The sequence below is a fragment of the Maylandia zebra genome, linkage group LG2 (genome assembly GCF_041146795.1).
Source record: "Maylandia zebra isolate NMK-2024a linkage group LG2, Mzebra_GT3a, whole genome shotgun sequence".
In the NCBI taxonomy this organism is placed as follows: domain Eukaryota; kingdom Metazoa; phylum Chordata; class Actinopteri; order Cichliformes; family Cichlidae; genus Maylandia; species Maylandia zebra.
The window spans coordinates 37976044-37991140 of NC_135168.1; the positions used below are offsets into that span (position 1 = coordinate 37976044).

Below are 15097 nucleotides of genomic sequence, written 5' to 3' on the forward strand. Positions count from 1 at the left end.
TGTAGATGTGATGAAGTTAACCGAGAGAAGGCATTGTGATTGTATTTTTTTATTGCCATAGTGTCCCCGCAGCTCCATGGGACCACGTTCTCAATCTCAAAGCAGCAGCGATTTGAAAAATGTGTGAACTAAGAACATTTTTTTGCCCATTTCTATTCATGTTTAAAACATTTACAGGCTTTCAGGAGATGACAATGCACACCAAACAATATACATTTCAGCACTTTGTCATAAATTTTTTTCCCATGGTAGCACTTCCATTATGATTTTATAAATAGTGGAATGACGTAAAGTCTTTGATTTATCAAAATAAGCAAATCCAGACACCACTGCTTGTGTTTTTTAATGGTAAACAACAGATTTTTTTTATTATTTAATATTTATTGTCCCTGATTTATAAAATTGCATATCCTCCTGAGGCCCAATTTCTGAACAGAGATGTGCAAAGGTGACCCTCATAAGCCCTCAAATAAGGACAGCGGGTTTGTTTTACAGCTTAACACTGTAAAATGATCATCATGAAGCCTTTTTGTTCACATCACCTCTCTTATAAGGACAGTTTACCTTTCATTTATTTTTGTATTAGTTCAAATTCAGTGATAAGCAGCAAGATTCATTTGTTCCCATTACAAACACTGTATTTCACAAAATGGTGAAACTGAAGAAATAAAGAATAAAAGGACATATGAACTAATATATTGATGGAAAGTGCAATTATGAATAAAGACAAATTATGATTGTGCGACACTGAGGGATCCTTGTTGTTGAACTGAATGTCCAATGAATGTAAAGTGTAAATGTAGCATGACTTTTACTGGATGATCTGGCTACTCAGTGGCCTTTTTCATTGCCACGTACGAATGAATGGACCGCTAACACAATAAATCGATGATGTGACCGTAATCAGCTGTGACAAGGAAAACCCGCGGTTATGACAAACACTTCAACCTATACTGGGAATTCTCCCACAGGCTGCTATTATTATTAATGGTCGCGTGACGCCATCATGTTTTATATCAATCAGTGTGTTTGTTTGTGCGTGTGTGTGAGGGGGTTCGTCTTACACGTCTACGCTAGATTTAGCCCCCATAGTTAGATTGTGTGGCCAGTCTCTCTCAGACAGCCTCAGGGGTTTGGTGCGGCCGGGTGCCAGCCCGTCTCAGCTCTGGCCAACTTGTCATCTATAACAGGAAGTGCGTCACCCTGACTGAACATGTTGGATATGACTGGCCTGTGCTCGACGGCTCTTTTTTTAAGGAGCCCATTGACCAGACGTTGAACCCTGCTTTTTTTTTTTTTTTTATCTCTTTATGGGATAAAAGTAAAACCAGCATAGTGTCCAAATTCCACACTTTGTTAAGTACAGTAATTACTAGCTTTAATAGTTTCCCAATCTTGTCATTAGAATAAAATATGCAGTAAATTTCATAATAAAAGCAGAAAAGAATTTCTCAATAAAAAGACATTGTCAGCATCAGCTTACAATTTATGGAGGCTTGAACTGAGGCTGATGTAAAAAGTGTGCTTTAACAAGAAGGAAACCAGACAGAACCAGGCTCCGGGAGCGCGGCCATCTGCCTCGGCCAGTTGGAATGGTTTCTCGGATTTGCCAAACAGCATCTGATTTTGAGTTAATCCTGATCCCCACATTTGATGGCATTTTCCATTTGAACCTATTATTTCCGGAAGAATGGCTTTCATGTCTGGTGCTCTTCAGGTTTGCCAACATCCTGCAGGGATGTTTACATTACTCTGCGCAGTGAAGGTCAAATAAAATGAACCCAGCCTGCTCGTGGCCGCCTCCACCTGTTTCTGCGTTGAATCCTATATTTCTTTATCCCTCTCTGTGTGTGTAGGATCACTACAACCGCAGCCTGCATGATGGACCTGCGCCGCTACCCTCTAGATGAGCAAAACTGCACCCTGGAGATCGAAAGCTGTAAGTACCGTTGTCCCTGACAACCAGCTCTCACACCCACACGAAGACATCGAATTAAAGAGATCCCACGTACGCATGCAGCTCGGAAAACCGTCCTGAAAACAGTCTGCCAGCCCAGTGGCACCGAGGTAGAAAGACAGTTGATAAGACAGGATGTAAAATGCTGAGAAAGGCTGATGAGATATCAAGAGATATGCATCAAGAAGAGGAACATCACTAATGGCTCAGTGACTGATAACATCCAGCCTAATTAATTCAACTGCTACTGCAGTGGCTTCCCAAGGCGAGGAGGAGCCTGATTAGGTCCAGTATTTCAGGAGGGTGCTGATAGTGGATGTTGTGTTCAGCTTTCTCGTGAAGCCGCCTCCATGTTTGTGAAGTACAAAGACTCAGTTTCACGTGGAGTTTGTAATTGTACGTGATCCGGTGCTCTCGAGTCAGGGGAGCGAGGAAAGAGAGGAGGAACGTGAGAGAGAAAGACGAGGTCCTCTGCGTGTATTATCTGGGTCCCCTAGGAGAAGGATTATGGGGCTGGGATGTGGTGTAGGCCCAGTCTTCCCGGGTTTGATCACACTATTGCCAGCAGCGTTAAGCAGCACAAAAACAGCGCGGGTCAGAACCACCCCCCCTCCCCCGCTGCTCCTCTCCCATTATGCTTGCCATCTCTCTCCCCATCACCCTCTCTTTCCGTTTCTCATCTCCTTTCTTCGCACGGTCTCATCCTCTTCTTTTTTTTCCCTCCCAGCCTTTTTATCTCTCTCTCCATCACTCATATGCTCTTTTTTTCTCTCCTCCTCTCTCAGGCAGAAATACACACACACACACACACACACACACACAGCTCCAGTTTTGATCACCAGGCAGTATCTGCTCTCATATGGATTAACTGGCAACGGTTTTAACGTTGGAATCTCTTCATGCCAGAGCATGCTATTTTATTCAGACTAATGAGCCCAGAGAAGTCTCACTCCCCTTGATAAACTCAATGCATTTTTAACAGACACAAGTTTTAAAACCCCAGAAACCCCCGATACATCAGCGACTCACTGCTGCGGCTCAGGCCGTGGGACTCACGTGCTGCACTGAGGAAAAAAAAAAGAAAGCATTTCTTCCCCTCTAACACCAACTAATACGATCTGTTATGCACATATAAATGCTGACATACAGTATCCATGCACATCTTTGGCTCAGGCACCCTTCATATCAGTCTTGATAGACCAGGTTGAGTGCAGTGATGTAATGCACTAACAGAGACAATGGTCTGGAACGAATGGAGCTACAAACTAACTGAATGTACTGGCCATAAACTGCTCCCTTCATATTGAAAAAAAACTCCCCTCTACCAAATGACTCAACACCCCGCTGATCCCCAGCCTGACGTAGCCGATAAGAACTTAACCGAGCTGCACCTCAACAGCAGCATGGTACACTAATTGGGGTAATGCTGTGACGATAACGGTAGAGCTTATTTATCTGCTGGTGTGGAGTTCCAGCATCCACTGCTTTATGCTCTGCAGATGCATTCAGTATTCAGTGCCATAGTTTGCCCTGGCAAGAAAAGCTTTAATTAAAGAATAAGACTAATTTTAAACAAATATCGGAGAAGTTGGTGCTCCCTCTGCACCAGAGAGCTTCTGTGTTGCACTGATGGACATCCTTCTTCATTACTGTCATCACACACTGTGAGTTTGTTTTGAGTCGATCCCACGTACTTCATCCTGCTGCTGTGAATACTCACCAGAGCACCAAATGTGTTGCAGAACCTTAACAGATGCAGAATTTACTCCTGTTTGAGTAATATTGGCCATGAGCTACAGGACCCAGCTGTTTCGGGGGATTTCTTTTTTTTTCTTTCAAACAAAAACAGCAACAAAAAAAAAGAAGAAGAAAGAAAGAAAATCTGTATTTGTGTGCCATTACCTTAACTGTCAGTGATGCAAGATGTTAAAACCACCCTAGAGACAGAGTTTCTTTCTTCCACAGCAGACACATCGCAGTAGGAAAAGCACAGGTATAAATAATATACCGAATGGTGGCTGTTGAGTTTCCTGACATTGTGCATGCAGGTTCGTGCAGAAGGAAGCCATTGCTGATATTATTAGTAACACCTGAGCTTCTCCAACTATGACAAATCAAAATGTCTGCTGTGAAAAAAAAAAGGCCTGTGGGTGAAGCCGGCTGCCCGTCCGACCAATAACAACCCGACGTGACTAACTTCACCTTCAGTGTCAGCGCCATAGCAACAAAGAATTTTGTGTTAATTTTTAAAAATCAAAGCCTCGGACTTTAATTATTCATCACATCTGAATAGGTCACTGCCTCTATTTTGAGCATGCGGCAGTCAAAGTGGAGCTTTGGAGTAGGGAGACGGCCATTCCCTGGGTGAGCACACGACGCCGCTCCGTTGACTGTAGCAGGATAAAGTTCAGACGAGAACATGTTTCTTGGTACATATACATGCTTCACACACAGAGAGTTGAAAATGCTGAGTGTTGATTAATTTTTTATATGCAGATAGGTTCCTTTGTCTCCATTCACGATGTGTGCAGCTATGTAGAAATTAGCTTCCTGCTTTAAAGTGCTGAAAAATAAACACGTTGTCAACCAGATAACTTCTTGCAGTTACACGAATTGTTTCAGGTTGATGGAAACAGGTTATGGAAACAAACCTGCAGTGAACCGGCAGCCACATATTTAGTGAGCGTCCCTCTGTTTCTTGTCCCGGTGACGGAGCTGAGAGACTTCTACTTCCTGCAAGTTCTTGAAATCACCAACAATCACCTCCTTCTTACGCTCATGATTAATTTTGAGTGACAAATGGATAAATGCATGTTTATAGAGATTACGCTTACACAAAGTTTGCCAGCAAATACTCAGAGCACCGCTCAAAGATTTCTGAGGGCTGTAGGTGTTTCTGTAATCTTCCCTGCTGTTTATAACCTTAAAATTTTAAAATGTGACAAGCCCCTAATGCAAAGATGGCCTCTGCAGCAGTGGCTGGATAAATGGGAGATCTTAAATGTGTGTTAGTTTAATGATCCTCACCCTAACCACAATCATAGAGATTTGTTTCTGCAGTGAGCGCCGCGGGCCTTTTCTCTGGCTTGTGGCTCTTAAAGTCAAATTGCAACACCTCCTTAAATTTTAAACACTTTAAATACTTTAAACCAAAAGTGATTTCATATTTTTAGAGCCCTAAAATGGCACCTTCATTCTATTTTCCAAGAAAGCATAAAATATGTTGTTAAATTTCCTGTTATTTAAAGTTCCTAATCATCTTATGACCCCTCAGATGTAATCAGAGTTGGTGACGGCTGCTGTGGATATTGCCAAGCATTAAGTATAGTTAAGGGCAAAGACAGACAAAACCGCAGACGACTTTTAACATTACAGCACTTTGCTGTGATATATTATAGAGCATTAATGGATGGTGATAATGTTTCTCTAAGTGTCCTGGCTTTTTTCCCCTGCAGATGGATACACCACAGATGATATTGAGTTTTACTGGCGAGGTGGAGACGGCGCAGTGTCCGGCGTGGACAGGATAGAGCTGCCTCAGTTCTCGATCGTCGACTACAAACTCATCTCCAAGAACGTCGTCTTCTCCACAGGTGCGCAGAAGCTTCACTGGGTTTTGCAGGTTTTAATTAGCATAAGCTGCTGTGTTAACAATTTTTTGGCCTTTTGTTTTTAACATAAAATCGACAGTCAGTATTAGAGAGAGAGTGTATGCGACAGGCTCGCTTGCGTCAAGGAAAATGTATTTGGTGTCACTGAGGAAACTCTATTTCTATCCCACTTCCTCTGCTCCTTTGCCTCCTTCAGGTTCCTACCCCCGCCTGTCCCTCAGCTTTAAATTGAAGAGGAACATTGGTTACTTCATCCTGCAGACATACATGCCTTCCATCCTGATTACCATCCTCTCCTGGGTCTCCTTCTGGATCAACTACGATGCATCGGCTGCCAGAGTGGCCCTGGGTAGGATCGGCTCGCTTCTGCTCAGCGCTGACCCTCAGAAATAACCCAGAGCCAAATGATAGCAGAGCATGAAAAGAGCCATTTAACGTACATTATTATGCTCAGGATTTCTGCATTATTGTGTCTGTGGCGAGCCTGATGTTTTCCCTGTATTTTCTCAGCGTTTACTTTTTTTCCTCATTAGCTCTAAGCACAGTGAGTGATAGCAGTGTGTGATAGGCTGCCTGGCTAAATGTCTGTTGTTCAGAGATGACTATATGCATGAGTCATGCAGAGCGAGAGGCACTGCAGCTCGACCTTGAAGTGTGCTGTCTTTCTCTCATCCTGTCTGTCTTTTGGAGCCTCTCGCTGGCCGGAGATCGCAGCTTATCAGAGCCCGAGCGCAGCTGTATTTGTTTAAATGCACCGTGCACTTTGGAGCTCACGCTCTCACGCCAATGTCAAACTGGCACGTCGGTAGCTTTTGCGTTTTGCGCGTCTCTTTCTTGTCACACACCGTTTGTTTTTTCGGAAGTGGGGACGGCTGGCAGGTCAGAGTCCCAGACGGTGCGTTTAGAGGGTAACGTGATTTAAAGATGTCCCCCCCCCCCCTCCCCGCTCTGCTCTCAGCGTCCTAACCAAAAGAGAACAAGTGCAGCCAATGGGGAGATGAGGCTCCGTGCTACAGTGACAGTGCTGGCTGCCGGGTTATTTATAATACGTGTGAATCTGACCAAATGCAGATTGTGCAGGCAGATGACTAATGTATCAAACACAATGTGTACATGTCAGGAAAGCAGGTGAATCGTGCTGTGACTAACAACAGATGTTTACAGTGGCAATGTGGCCCTTTTTTTTTAAAGCCTACAGTTTGTTCCATCATCATTGGTTGCACGACGGGATGTAAGCTATCGCAGTCTCAGGTGTTTTTTTTAATCCATGTGGACTCACATTCTCTCAAATTTGACTGCTTGTGTTCATTAAACACTATACATTGTACAGCATAAGAGCAAATGCACATGTTCCCGAGCACGTATACTTTGGAGATGAGCATCTGAGCTCAGTTAGTTTGATGCTGGGGCAAATTCCAGCGAAGCGAGAAAGACATCTGTGTTCATTCATTATGCACTGCCTCTATAGTAGATCCTCAGTTGTAAGCAGCTTATATAAAATGCAGAGTTATGGCATCAGATGCAGAAAACTGTGCAGTTTGTTGCCTAAAACCAGTGGAATAAAATGGCAGACAGTAGCTATAGTGCACCATAGCCTGCACAGGGAATGACTCACCTATAGACTTGGGCAGAGCGGTGCTTTGGGCCAAACGCTAACATCAGCATGTTAAGCTCTGCATGCTAATGTGACCACACTGATGACTAACATCAAATTTAAAGGGTTCATCGTGGTAGTATTAGTATTAAGGTGCTAAATAATCAGGCCTCATCTTATCTTAAAGACCTGATAGTATTGTATCACCCAAATAGAGCACTTTGCTCTCATACTGCTAGTTTACTTGTGGTTTCTAGAGTATTAAAAGGTAGAAAGGGGGAAAAGCCGTCAGCTTTCAGGCCCCTCTTTTGTGGAATCAGCTCCCAGTTTGGATTTGTGAGACGGACACTATCACTGCTTTTAAGATTAGGCTTAAAACTTTCCTTTTTTGATAAACATATACAGTGGGGCAAAAAAGTATTTAGTCAGCCACCGATTGTGCAAGTTCCCCCACTTAAAATGATGACAGAGGTCAGTAATTTGCACCAGAGGTACACTTCAACTGTGAGAGACAGAATGTGAAAAAAAAATCCATGAATCCACATGGTAGGATTTGTAAAGAATTTATTCGTAAATCAGGGTGGAAAATAAGTATTTGGTCAATAACAAAAATACAACTCAATACTTTGTAACATAACCTTTGTTGGCAATAACAGAGGTCAAACGTTTACTATAGGTCTTTACCAGGTTTGCACACACAGTAGCTGGTATTTTGGCCCATTCCTCCATGCAGATCTTCTCGAGAGCAGTGATGTTTTGGGGCTGTCACCGAGCAACACGGACTTTCAACTCCCGCCACAGATTTTCTATGGGGTTGAGGTCTGGAGACTGGCTAGGCCACTCCAGGACTTTCAAATGCTTCTTACGGAGCCACTCCTTTGTTGCCCGGGCGGTGTGTTTTGGATCATTGTCATGTTGGAAGACCCAGCCTCGTTTCATCTTCAAAGTTCTCACTGATGGAAGGAGGTTTTGGCTCAAAATCTCACGATACATGGCCCCATTCATTCTGTCCTTAACACAGATCAGTCGTCCTGTCCCCTTGGCAGAAAAACAGCCCCATAGCATGATGTTTCCACCGCCATGCTTCACAGTAGGTATGGTGTTCTTGGGATGCAACTCAGTATTCTTCTTCCTCCAAACACGACGAGCTGAGTTTATACCAAAAAGTTCTACTTTGGTTTCATCTGACCACATGACATTCTCCCAATCCTCTGCTGTATCATCCATGTGCTCTCTGGCAAACTTCAGACGGGCCTGGACATGCACTGGCTTCAGCAGCGGAACACGTCTGGCACTGCGGGATTTGATTCCCTGCCGTTGTAGTGTGTTACTGATGGGGACCTTTGTTACTTTGGTCCCAGCTCTCTGCAGGTCATTCACCAGGTCCCCCCGTGTGGTTCTGGGATCTTTGCTCACCGTTCTCATGATCATTTTGACCCCACGGGATGAGATCTTGCGTGGAGCCCCAGATCGAGGGAGATTATCAGTGGTCTTGTATGTCTTCCATTTTCTGATGATTGCTCCCACAGTTGATTTTTTCACACCAAGCTGCTTGCCTATTGTAGATTCACTCTTCCCAGTCTGGTGCAGGTCTACAATACTTTTCCTGGTGTCCTTCGAAAGCTCTTTGGTCTTGGCCATGGCGGAGTTTGGAGTCTGACTGTTTGAGGCTGTGGACAGGTGTCTTTTATACAGATGATGAGTTCAAACAGGTGCCATTCATACAGGTAACGAGTGGGGGACAGAAAAGCTTCTTAAAGAAGACGTTACAGGTCTGTGAGAGCCAGAGATTTTCCTTGTTTGAGGTGACCAAATACTTATTTTCCACCCTAATTTACGAATAAATTCTTTACAAATCCTACCATGTGAATTCATGGAATTTTTTTTCACATTCTGTCTCTCACAGTTGAAGTGTACCTCTGGTGCAAATTACTGACCTCTGTCATCATTTTAAGTGGGGGAACTTGCACAATCGGTGGCTGACTAAATACTTTTTTGCCCCACTGTAGTTCGTGCTGGATCAGGTGACTCTAAATCCTCCCTTAGTTACGCTGCAGTAGGTCTAGGCTGCTTTGGGCTTCCCATGATGCACTTTGTTTCTTGCCTTGCTCACTCATTATGTGTTTATAAACCACTCTGTGTTTTATCATTAGTTAATATTAATCTCTGGCTCTCCTCTACAGTGTGTTTTTTGTCCTGTCTCCCTCCCCCCAACCAGTCGCAGCAGATAGCTGCCCCTCTCTGAGCCTGGTGCTACTGGAGGTTTCTTCCTGTTAAAAGGGAGTTTTTCCTTCCCACTGTTTCCAAGTGCTTGCTCAAAGGGGGCAGTTTGACTGTTGGGATTTTCTCTGTATTATTGTATGGTCTTTACCTTACAGTATAAAGCACCTCAAGGCAACTCGTAAATAAATAAATAAAATTTGATTTTAAAGCTCTTAAAGCTTTAAATTCTAGACAGAAATCTGGATGAAGCACAAAAGTGATTATCATTATAACAGTTGAATATTGCGACTAAACTTCACTAACACCTGACACAAAACATCACATGCGGGGCTTTTGTCTCTGAAACTGTGACTCTGCTGATGTCCAGGGATCACCACGGTGCTGACCATGACCACCATCAACACCCACTTGCGAGAGACGCTCCCCAAGATCCCCTACGTGAAGGCTATTGACATGTACCTGATGGGGTGCTTTGTCTTTGTCTTCCTGGCCCTGCTGGAGTACGCCTTCGTCAACTACATCTTCTTCGGCCAGGGCCCCCAGCGACAGAAGAAGGCGGCCGAGAAAGCAGCCACCGCCAATAACGAGAAGCTGAGACCCGACCCCAACAAGGTACGTGCGCGAGCCGAGCTCCTCCAAAGGTATCCGTGTTGTCAGTTAATGTGCGTGTTTGTTTCTGTGCGAGAAAATTACCTCTTCTCCTTTCAAGGTCAATGTGATGCTGTGATCAATGCTTGATATCCTTTACCAGCACTCTTTACTCCTGCTCTAGCTCTCCATTTCTCACTGGTTTAGCCCTGTGTATCAACTTTATTACTCAGCTAGGATCTGAAAGAGTGAATGCAGAAGCAATGACTGGCTTATACTTTATCTCCATATTTCTGTGTCTCCCAAAGGGCAAGGCGCCTCGGAAAAATCACTGGCTGTGGTGCCAAAGCCTTCTCTTTAAATTTTATTCAGCTGCTAAAGTTAGCAAGAACAACGGCAGCATAAGGAAAAAGAAATCAAACACCCTTTCCTTCTGAGTGTGGCAAGCTACGATTTCCCCCTAAGTAACAGTGCTGATTTTGTATGCTTGCAGTGGCTGGTGGGAAATGTAGTTCAGAGAGATGATGCTCTGTATGCCAGAATGAAACAGAGGGAAATTGACGCATATGACTCGATGTGGGATCCCATCTTTGTGGACGATGCCGCATTAGGACTAGGCGAGCAAAGAAATAAGGTACTGGAGGTTTTGAAAGTCAAAACTAACAATGTCATCAATCTGAATCAATCCAGATCAGAGGAAAATGCTGTAGTTTTTTTGTGCATTTCTTTGATTTTTTATAGATTTTTTAAGGCAACCTTGATCATCACTCCCACCATTGTGTTTTTTTCCCTCTCTTGGTTTGCTCTTCATGCATTTTCCTGACAAACATGGCTTAGCAGTTTGATTTCTGCAGGCATTAATTTAATCTTAACTTGGGCTGTACATCTGAATTAATAGGAAATGAGAACAAGAGAAATGAAAACATCAGTAGCTCCTCTTAAGATAATATCATCTAGACCGAAATACTGTATCTCTAAGGTGACTGATTAATCTCTTGAAACTAAGTGAAGCAATTGAAAAGAAAACAAAAGCAAAGAGAAAAAAAAAGCATCTCCAGATAAGAGAAAGAAATCATTTGCAGTTTGATGAAAAGCTCCAACTAAGTGGCTTCGCTTTAAACCCCCTAAAAAAAAATCAACAAAATGCATCAGGCTGACATTTACAGCAGGACGGGATTGGATTATTGGGATGTTTTTCCTCAGAAGTCAGGCTATGGATGAAGAAATGTTGATCCGAATTCACTTCCCACAACGTCTTTCCTGACCTGCCCTGAACCTTTTAGCCTCTCCTCCATCTTTGCAAAGTCCTTTACAGTTTCTCTCAACCTTCTCCTGTCACATTTTCCTTTTCCTTTGCTTTTCTCTTTTCTGTTTTTGTTCAGTTTGTCTTGTGAATCGACAGAATTTTAACCACACGCTGGTTGAAATTCTGACATGGCAATGAAGGTTTCTCCATGAGAATTAAGTTTGTGGAGTGCGTTGTGCTTTTCCAGGAGTGTTATCTCATAGTCTTGTGGTTGTATTGTCACTCAGATAATGACGACAGATGATCAATGATTTATTTAGAGCTTTTTTTAAAGTGCTTAAAATCTTTTCTTCACTGTAAGTAACACGATTTTTGACTCATTTGCATTACCCATTCTAGCACCCCATCAGTGTTTTTACACAGTAAACTGCATAATTATCATTACAACTTCAATTATAATTTTGCTAGACGTAGACTGAACGCTCCAAAATTTCCTCCCTGGCAGTAACTTCTCATGGCTGCGCCTGTTTTGTTTTGTTTTGTTTTGTTTGCACCTTCACACAGATGACCCCCGACGACAACATCCTCTTCAGCACCTTGGAGATGAAGAATGAGATGGGCGGCGCCGGGGATCTGTCCCGGGGCCTAGGAGCACCCGGAGACCCCCGCAACACCATGCTGGCCTATGATAGCTCGACGCTGCAGTACCGCAGGGCAGCCATGGCACGCCAGAACTATGGCCACAGCGCCTTGGAGCGCCACGCCCAGAAGAAGTCGCGCCTACGGAGACGGGCTTCCCAGCTCAAGGTGAACATCCCAGACCTGTCTGACGTGAACTCTATTGACAAGTGGTCCAGGATGATCTTCCCCACTGTCTTCTCCTTCTTCAACGTGGTCTACTGGCTTTACTACGTCCATTAAACCGAGCCGGCTCGCGGCAGGCATGTAAAGAAAGAGGGAAGAAGGGGAGGAGGGAAAAAATAAGAGGAGATGAGAGAGAGGATGTGTGTGAGAGAGAGAATGTGAGATGAACAGTGCACCGACTTTTTTTAGGTGGTTCGTTTTAGAGAAAATACGGAGATACAAAAGACTTTTAGACGGACTGCAGCAGCACCCAACACTTCAGTCGGCAGTGACTCTTTTAGGATTTGGGAAACACCTTCAAATCGACTGTCAAGCTCTTGAGAAAAGAAGAGAGAGTTTTAAAAAGACAGAAACGGTGCCTGTTCCAGAATTTCAGTATATCACTAATATTTGTCATTCGTAGCTTACTCTCTGTGGATCAAATATTTATGCTTGTGTTTGCATATACTTTTAAGGATTTCTTTTGTTTAGTATCTATTTACTTCGTAGCCGAGCTGTCTGCATCCAGGAAAGCTTTATAAATGATTTTAAAGGAGTCATCCTTGGATAGTCTATTTTCCTATAATTATTGTATATCAAAAACATCCTTTAAAAGCATGCTTATGTTTGATTTCATTTGCATCTCACGATGATGATGATGATGATGGAGTGCAAAGCATTTTTAGTTGTGCTAGTAGAGGTTGTCCTGTCAGCTAACGTTTGCAGCTTTGGCTTAGCACGACTCACCTGGGTGGATTGTTTTGAGCGTCGCTGGATGGGAACAGGTGGACAGCAGGGGGCGTGCTCTTCTCTGGATGTCTATGTGGGGCTTTCGTGGTGGCAACACTCAACAGGAAAAGCTTGCTGTGTGCCGAAAGAAGAGTGGACACTGAAGCTTCAGCCAAGTTTCTGTTTTCGCTTTTGCTGATGGAATCGAATCCATTTCACCACGCGTGTTTATTTCTTCTTCTTTTCTTTTTCTCGTTTGTTTTGTTTGACTTGACTCCCTAAACTTTCCGCCATCACGCAAGGAGCTCGAGAGGCTTGAAACGGCTTCAACGCAACCTAGGCTGCTGTGGGGACTTTGAGCTGAGTTTCATTGCAACCAGACTTGCTGCATAAATATGGCAATCCACAATCCATCATTATCAGTAGAATTGAATGATAGAAGTATGATGCGTTCCATTGTGCTTATAGGTTTCTGTTTTGAAAAAAATGTAGATAAACATAAAGTCATATTTAAAGAAAAACAGATGATTCATTTTTATAAACCAGTACTCACATTATTGTGTAAATATTACGGATTTATTCTATTTAAATGGGTCTTCGTTGTTGTTTTTGCAGTTGAATTACAGATCAAATGTTCCATTCAGTCGAGAAAATAAAAAGATAACGAAAAAAGAAAAGAGCAATTTAACTGAGGATAAAAAAAAAGAAAGAAAAAGAAAACACAATTCACAACTTTGCTGACTCTGTACCTTTTGGGATTTTCTCTCTTTTTTTCTTTTTAATGGACTCTTAAAAGCATCTACTTGCTGAAACTAAAGCACTTCCAGACACCAGTGACTTTTGGGTCAATGTTTTGCTCTCCGGAAATGGCTTAACAAGGACCCCACTATCCAGGCATTGAAGTCAGGCATATTTTGTACAAAGTTTCTGTAAATTCCAATTGTAATATTTCATAATGACTGTAAATATCTTGTGTAATGATTGTCAGCAATTATGAAGATGTATCTAAATTCAATTAAAACTCAATTCAGTCTATCACTTCAACAACAGAGTACATGGGTGGCAGTTTTATGTGTCCTGCATGAATGAGAGCCTGATTACTGACTGTCTGAGCTGCATGGCTGATTGAGTGTCTGCATGAGCGAATGAACAACTGAGCCCAGCACGGGGAATGAGTAGGCATATGAGAGGAGCAAATGTAGGGGGTGAAAAGAGAGTCGAGAGTGCTGCAGCTGGGACTATTGGCTGCATAATGGATGGAGTGGAGGAGTTGGAGTGAGAGGCTGTGGCGGTGGTCTAGGCTGGCTGTGATGGGCTTGGCTGGGGTTTGAGCGGGGCTAAGCTTAACCCGGGCCTCGGGGGGGGCATTAACGCAGAGAGCCATAGATATGGAGGCACTCTGCAGACTCGACTGTGGCCCTCTGGCTGAAGCCACGAAGAGAAAGAAAATAAAGGACAAGAAAGAGAACGAGCCATCCATGCAGCCATCCGTGCCACGACCTCTCGCTGCATCCTCCCCCGTCACGCAGCAAAAGCGAGTGCACTCTGCGTGCACTGGCTGACCACTTAAATGGATGCTGGTGAATATTTAATGGTGCAAAACACTGAATATTTATTATTTAAAGCAGGATTTTGTTCTAGTGTGAAGCTAATGTCTGGGTTTTAAGCTTAGGAAAGTGAGGAAATAACTGGTGAATATCAAAAAAATCAGGCAAAAAATGCAGATGAAAATGCACAGAAAACCAAATTATCAACCAAAGATTTCTGTCACTAAGCTCTGGAAAATAGAGGACAAAAAAACAGCGAGGCTGAGAGAGCATCATCTTTGAGTGTTTTGTAGTTGCTGTTTGTTTATGAGAAAAAAAGGGGAACTACGTTTTACGTTTGAATAGGACTCTGCATGTGTGAAGCTGCTGGGAGTAAAAAGAAAAACTATCTCAAAAGGCAAATTGGTGTAAAAACTGATGTAATGTGACATGTAACCTTGTTCCTCCATGCATCGCTAAAAAAGCAGCTCTACACGACTGTTGCCCGCTCAGTATAACAGATGTATTATCTCACTACAGAAGACAGATGGTTTGTGCTAAATTGGCCCTCTCTCCCTCTCTTTCTCTTTTTCAAAAAAGGGCATTAGTGTTGTCATGTAAGGGGGGGGGGGGGGGGGGGGGGGGGGGGGGGGGGGTGGATGAAAGGCAGATGCTTTCTACTTTGTTGTGTTTCCATGTCACTAGCATAATTAGTAATGCACAGACCTCTGTTCTGTGGAATCTGGTGTGTGCGTGTTGTTGTTCCAAGACCGTGTTTGT

The 15097-nt window shown here is 43.3% G+C and overlaps 1 protein-coding gene and 1 long non-coding RNA gene across 3 annotated transcripts in view; one reads left to right on the forward strand and one right to left on the reverse strand.

The window, feature by feature from the left end:
- Window positions 1-13843, forward strand: part of gabrb2a (gamma-aminobutyric acid type A receptor subunit beta2a) — a 33255-nt gene extending 19412 nt beyond the window's left edge. Inside the window, exons 5-10 of one of the 2 annotated variants that reach the window (XM_004540928.5) lie at window positions 1857-1939; window positions 5413-5550; window positions 5765-5917; window positions 9753-9997; window positions 10467-10607; window positions 11784-13843. In XM_004540928.5, coding sequence (XP_004540985.1) covers window positions 1857-1939; window positions 5413-5550; window positions 5765-5917; window positions 9753-9997; window positions 10467-10607; window positions 11784-12140 — 1117 coding nt within the window. In that variant the 3' untranslated portion in view covers window positions 12141-13843. The remainder of the gene's footprint in view (window positions 1-1856; window positions 1940-5412; window positions 5551-5764; window positions 5918-9752; window positions 9998-10466; window positions 10608-11783) is intronic. The other variant, XM_004540929.4, reaches the window with a different exon arrangement.
- Window positions 1-15097, reverse strand: part of LOC105940498 (uncharacterized) — a 45816-nt gene that overhangs the window by 22829 nt on the left and 7890 nt on the right. The gene's annotated exons all lie outside the window — the stretch shown is intronic.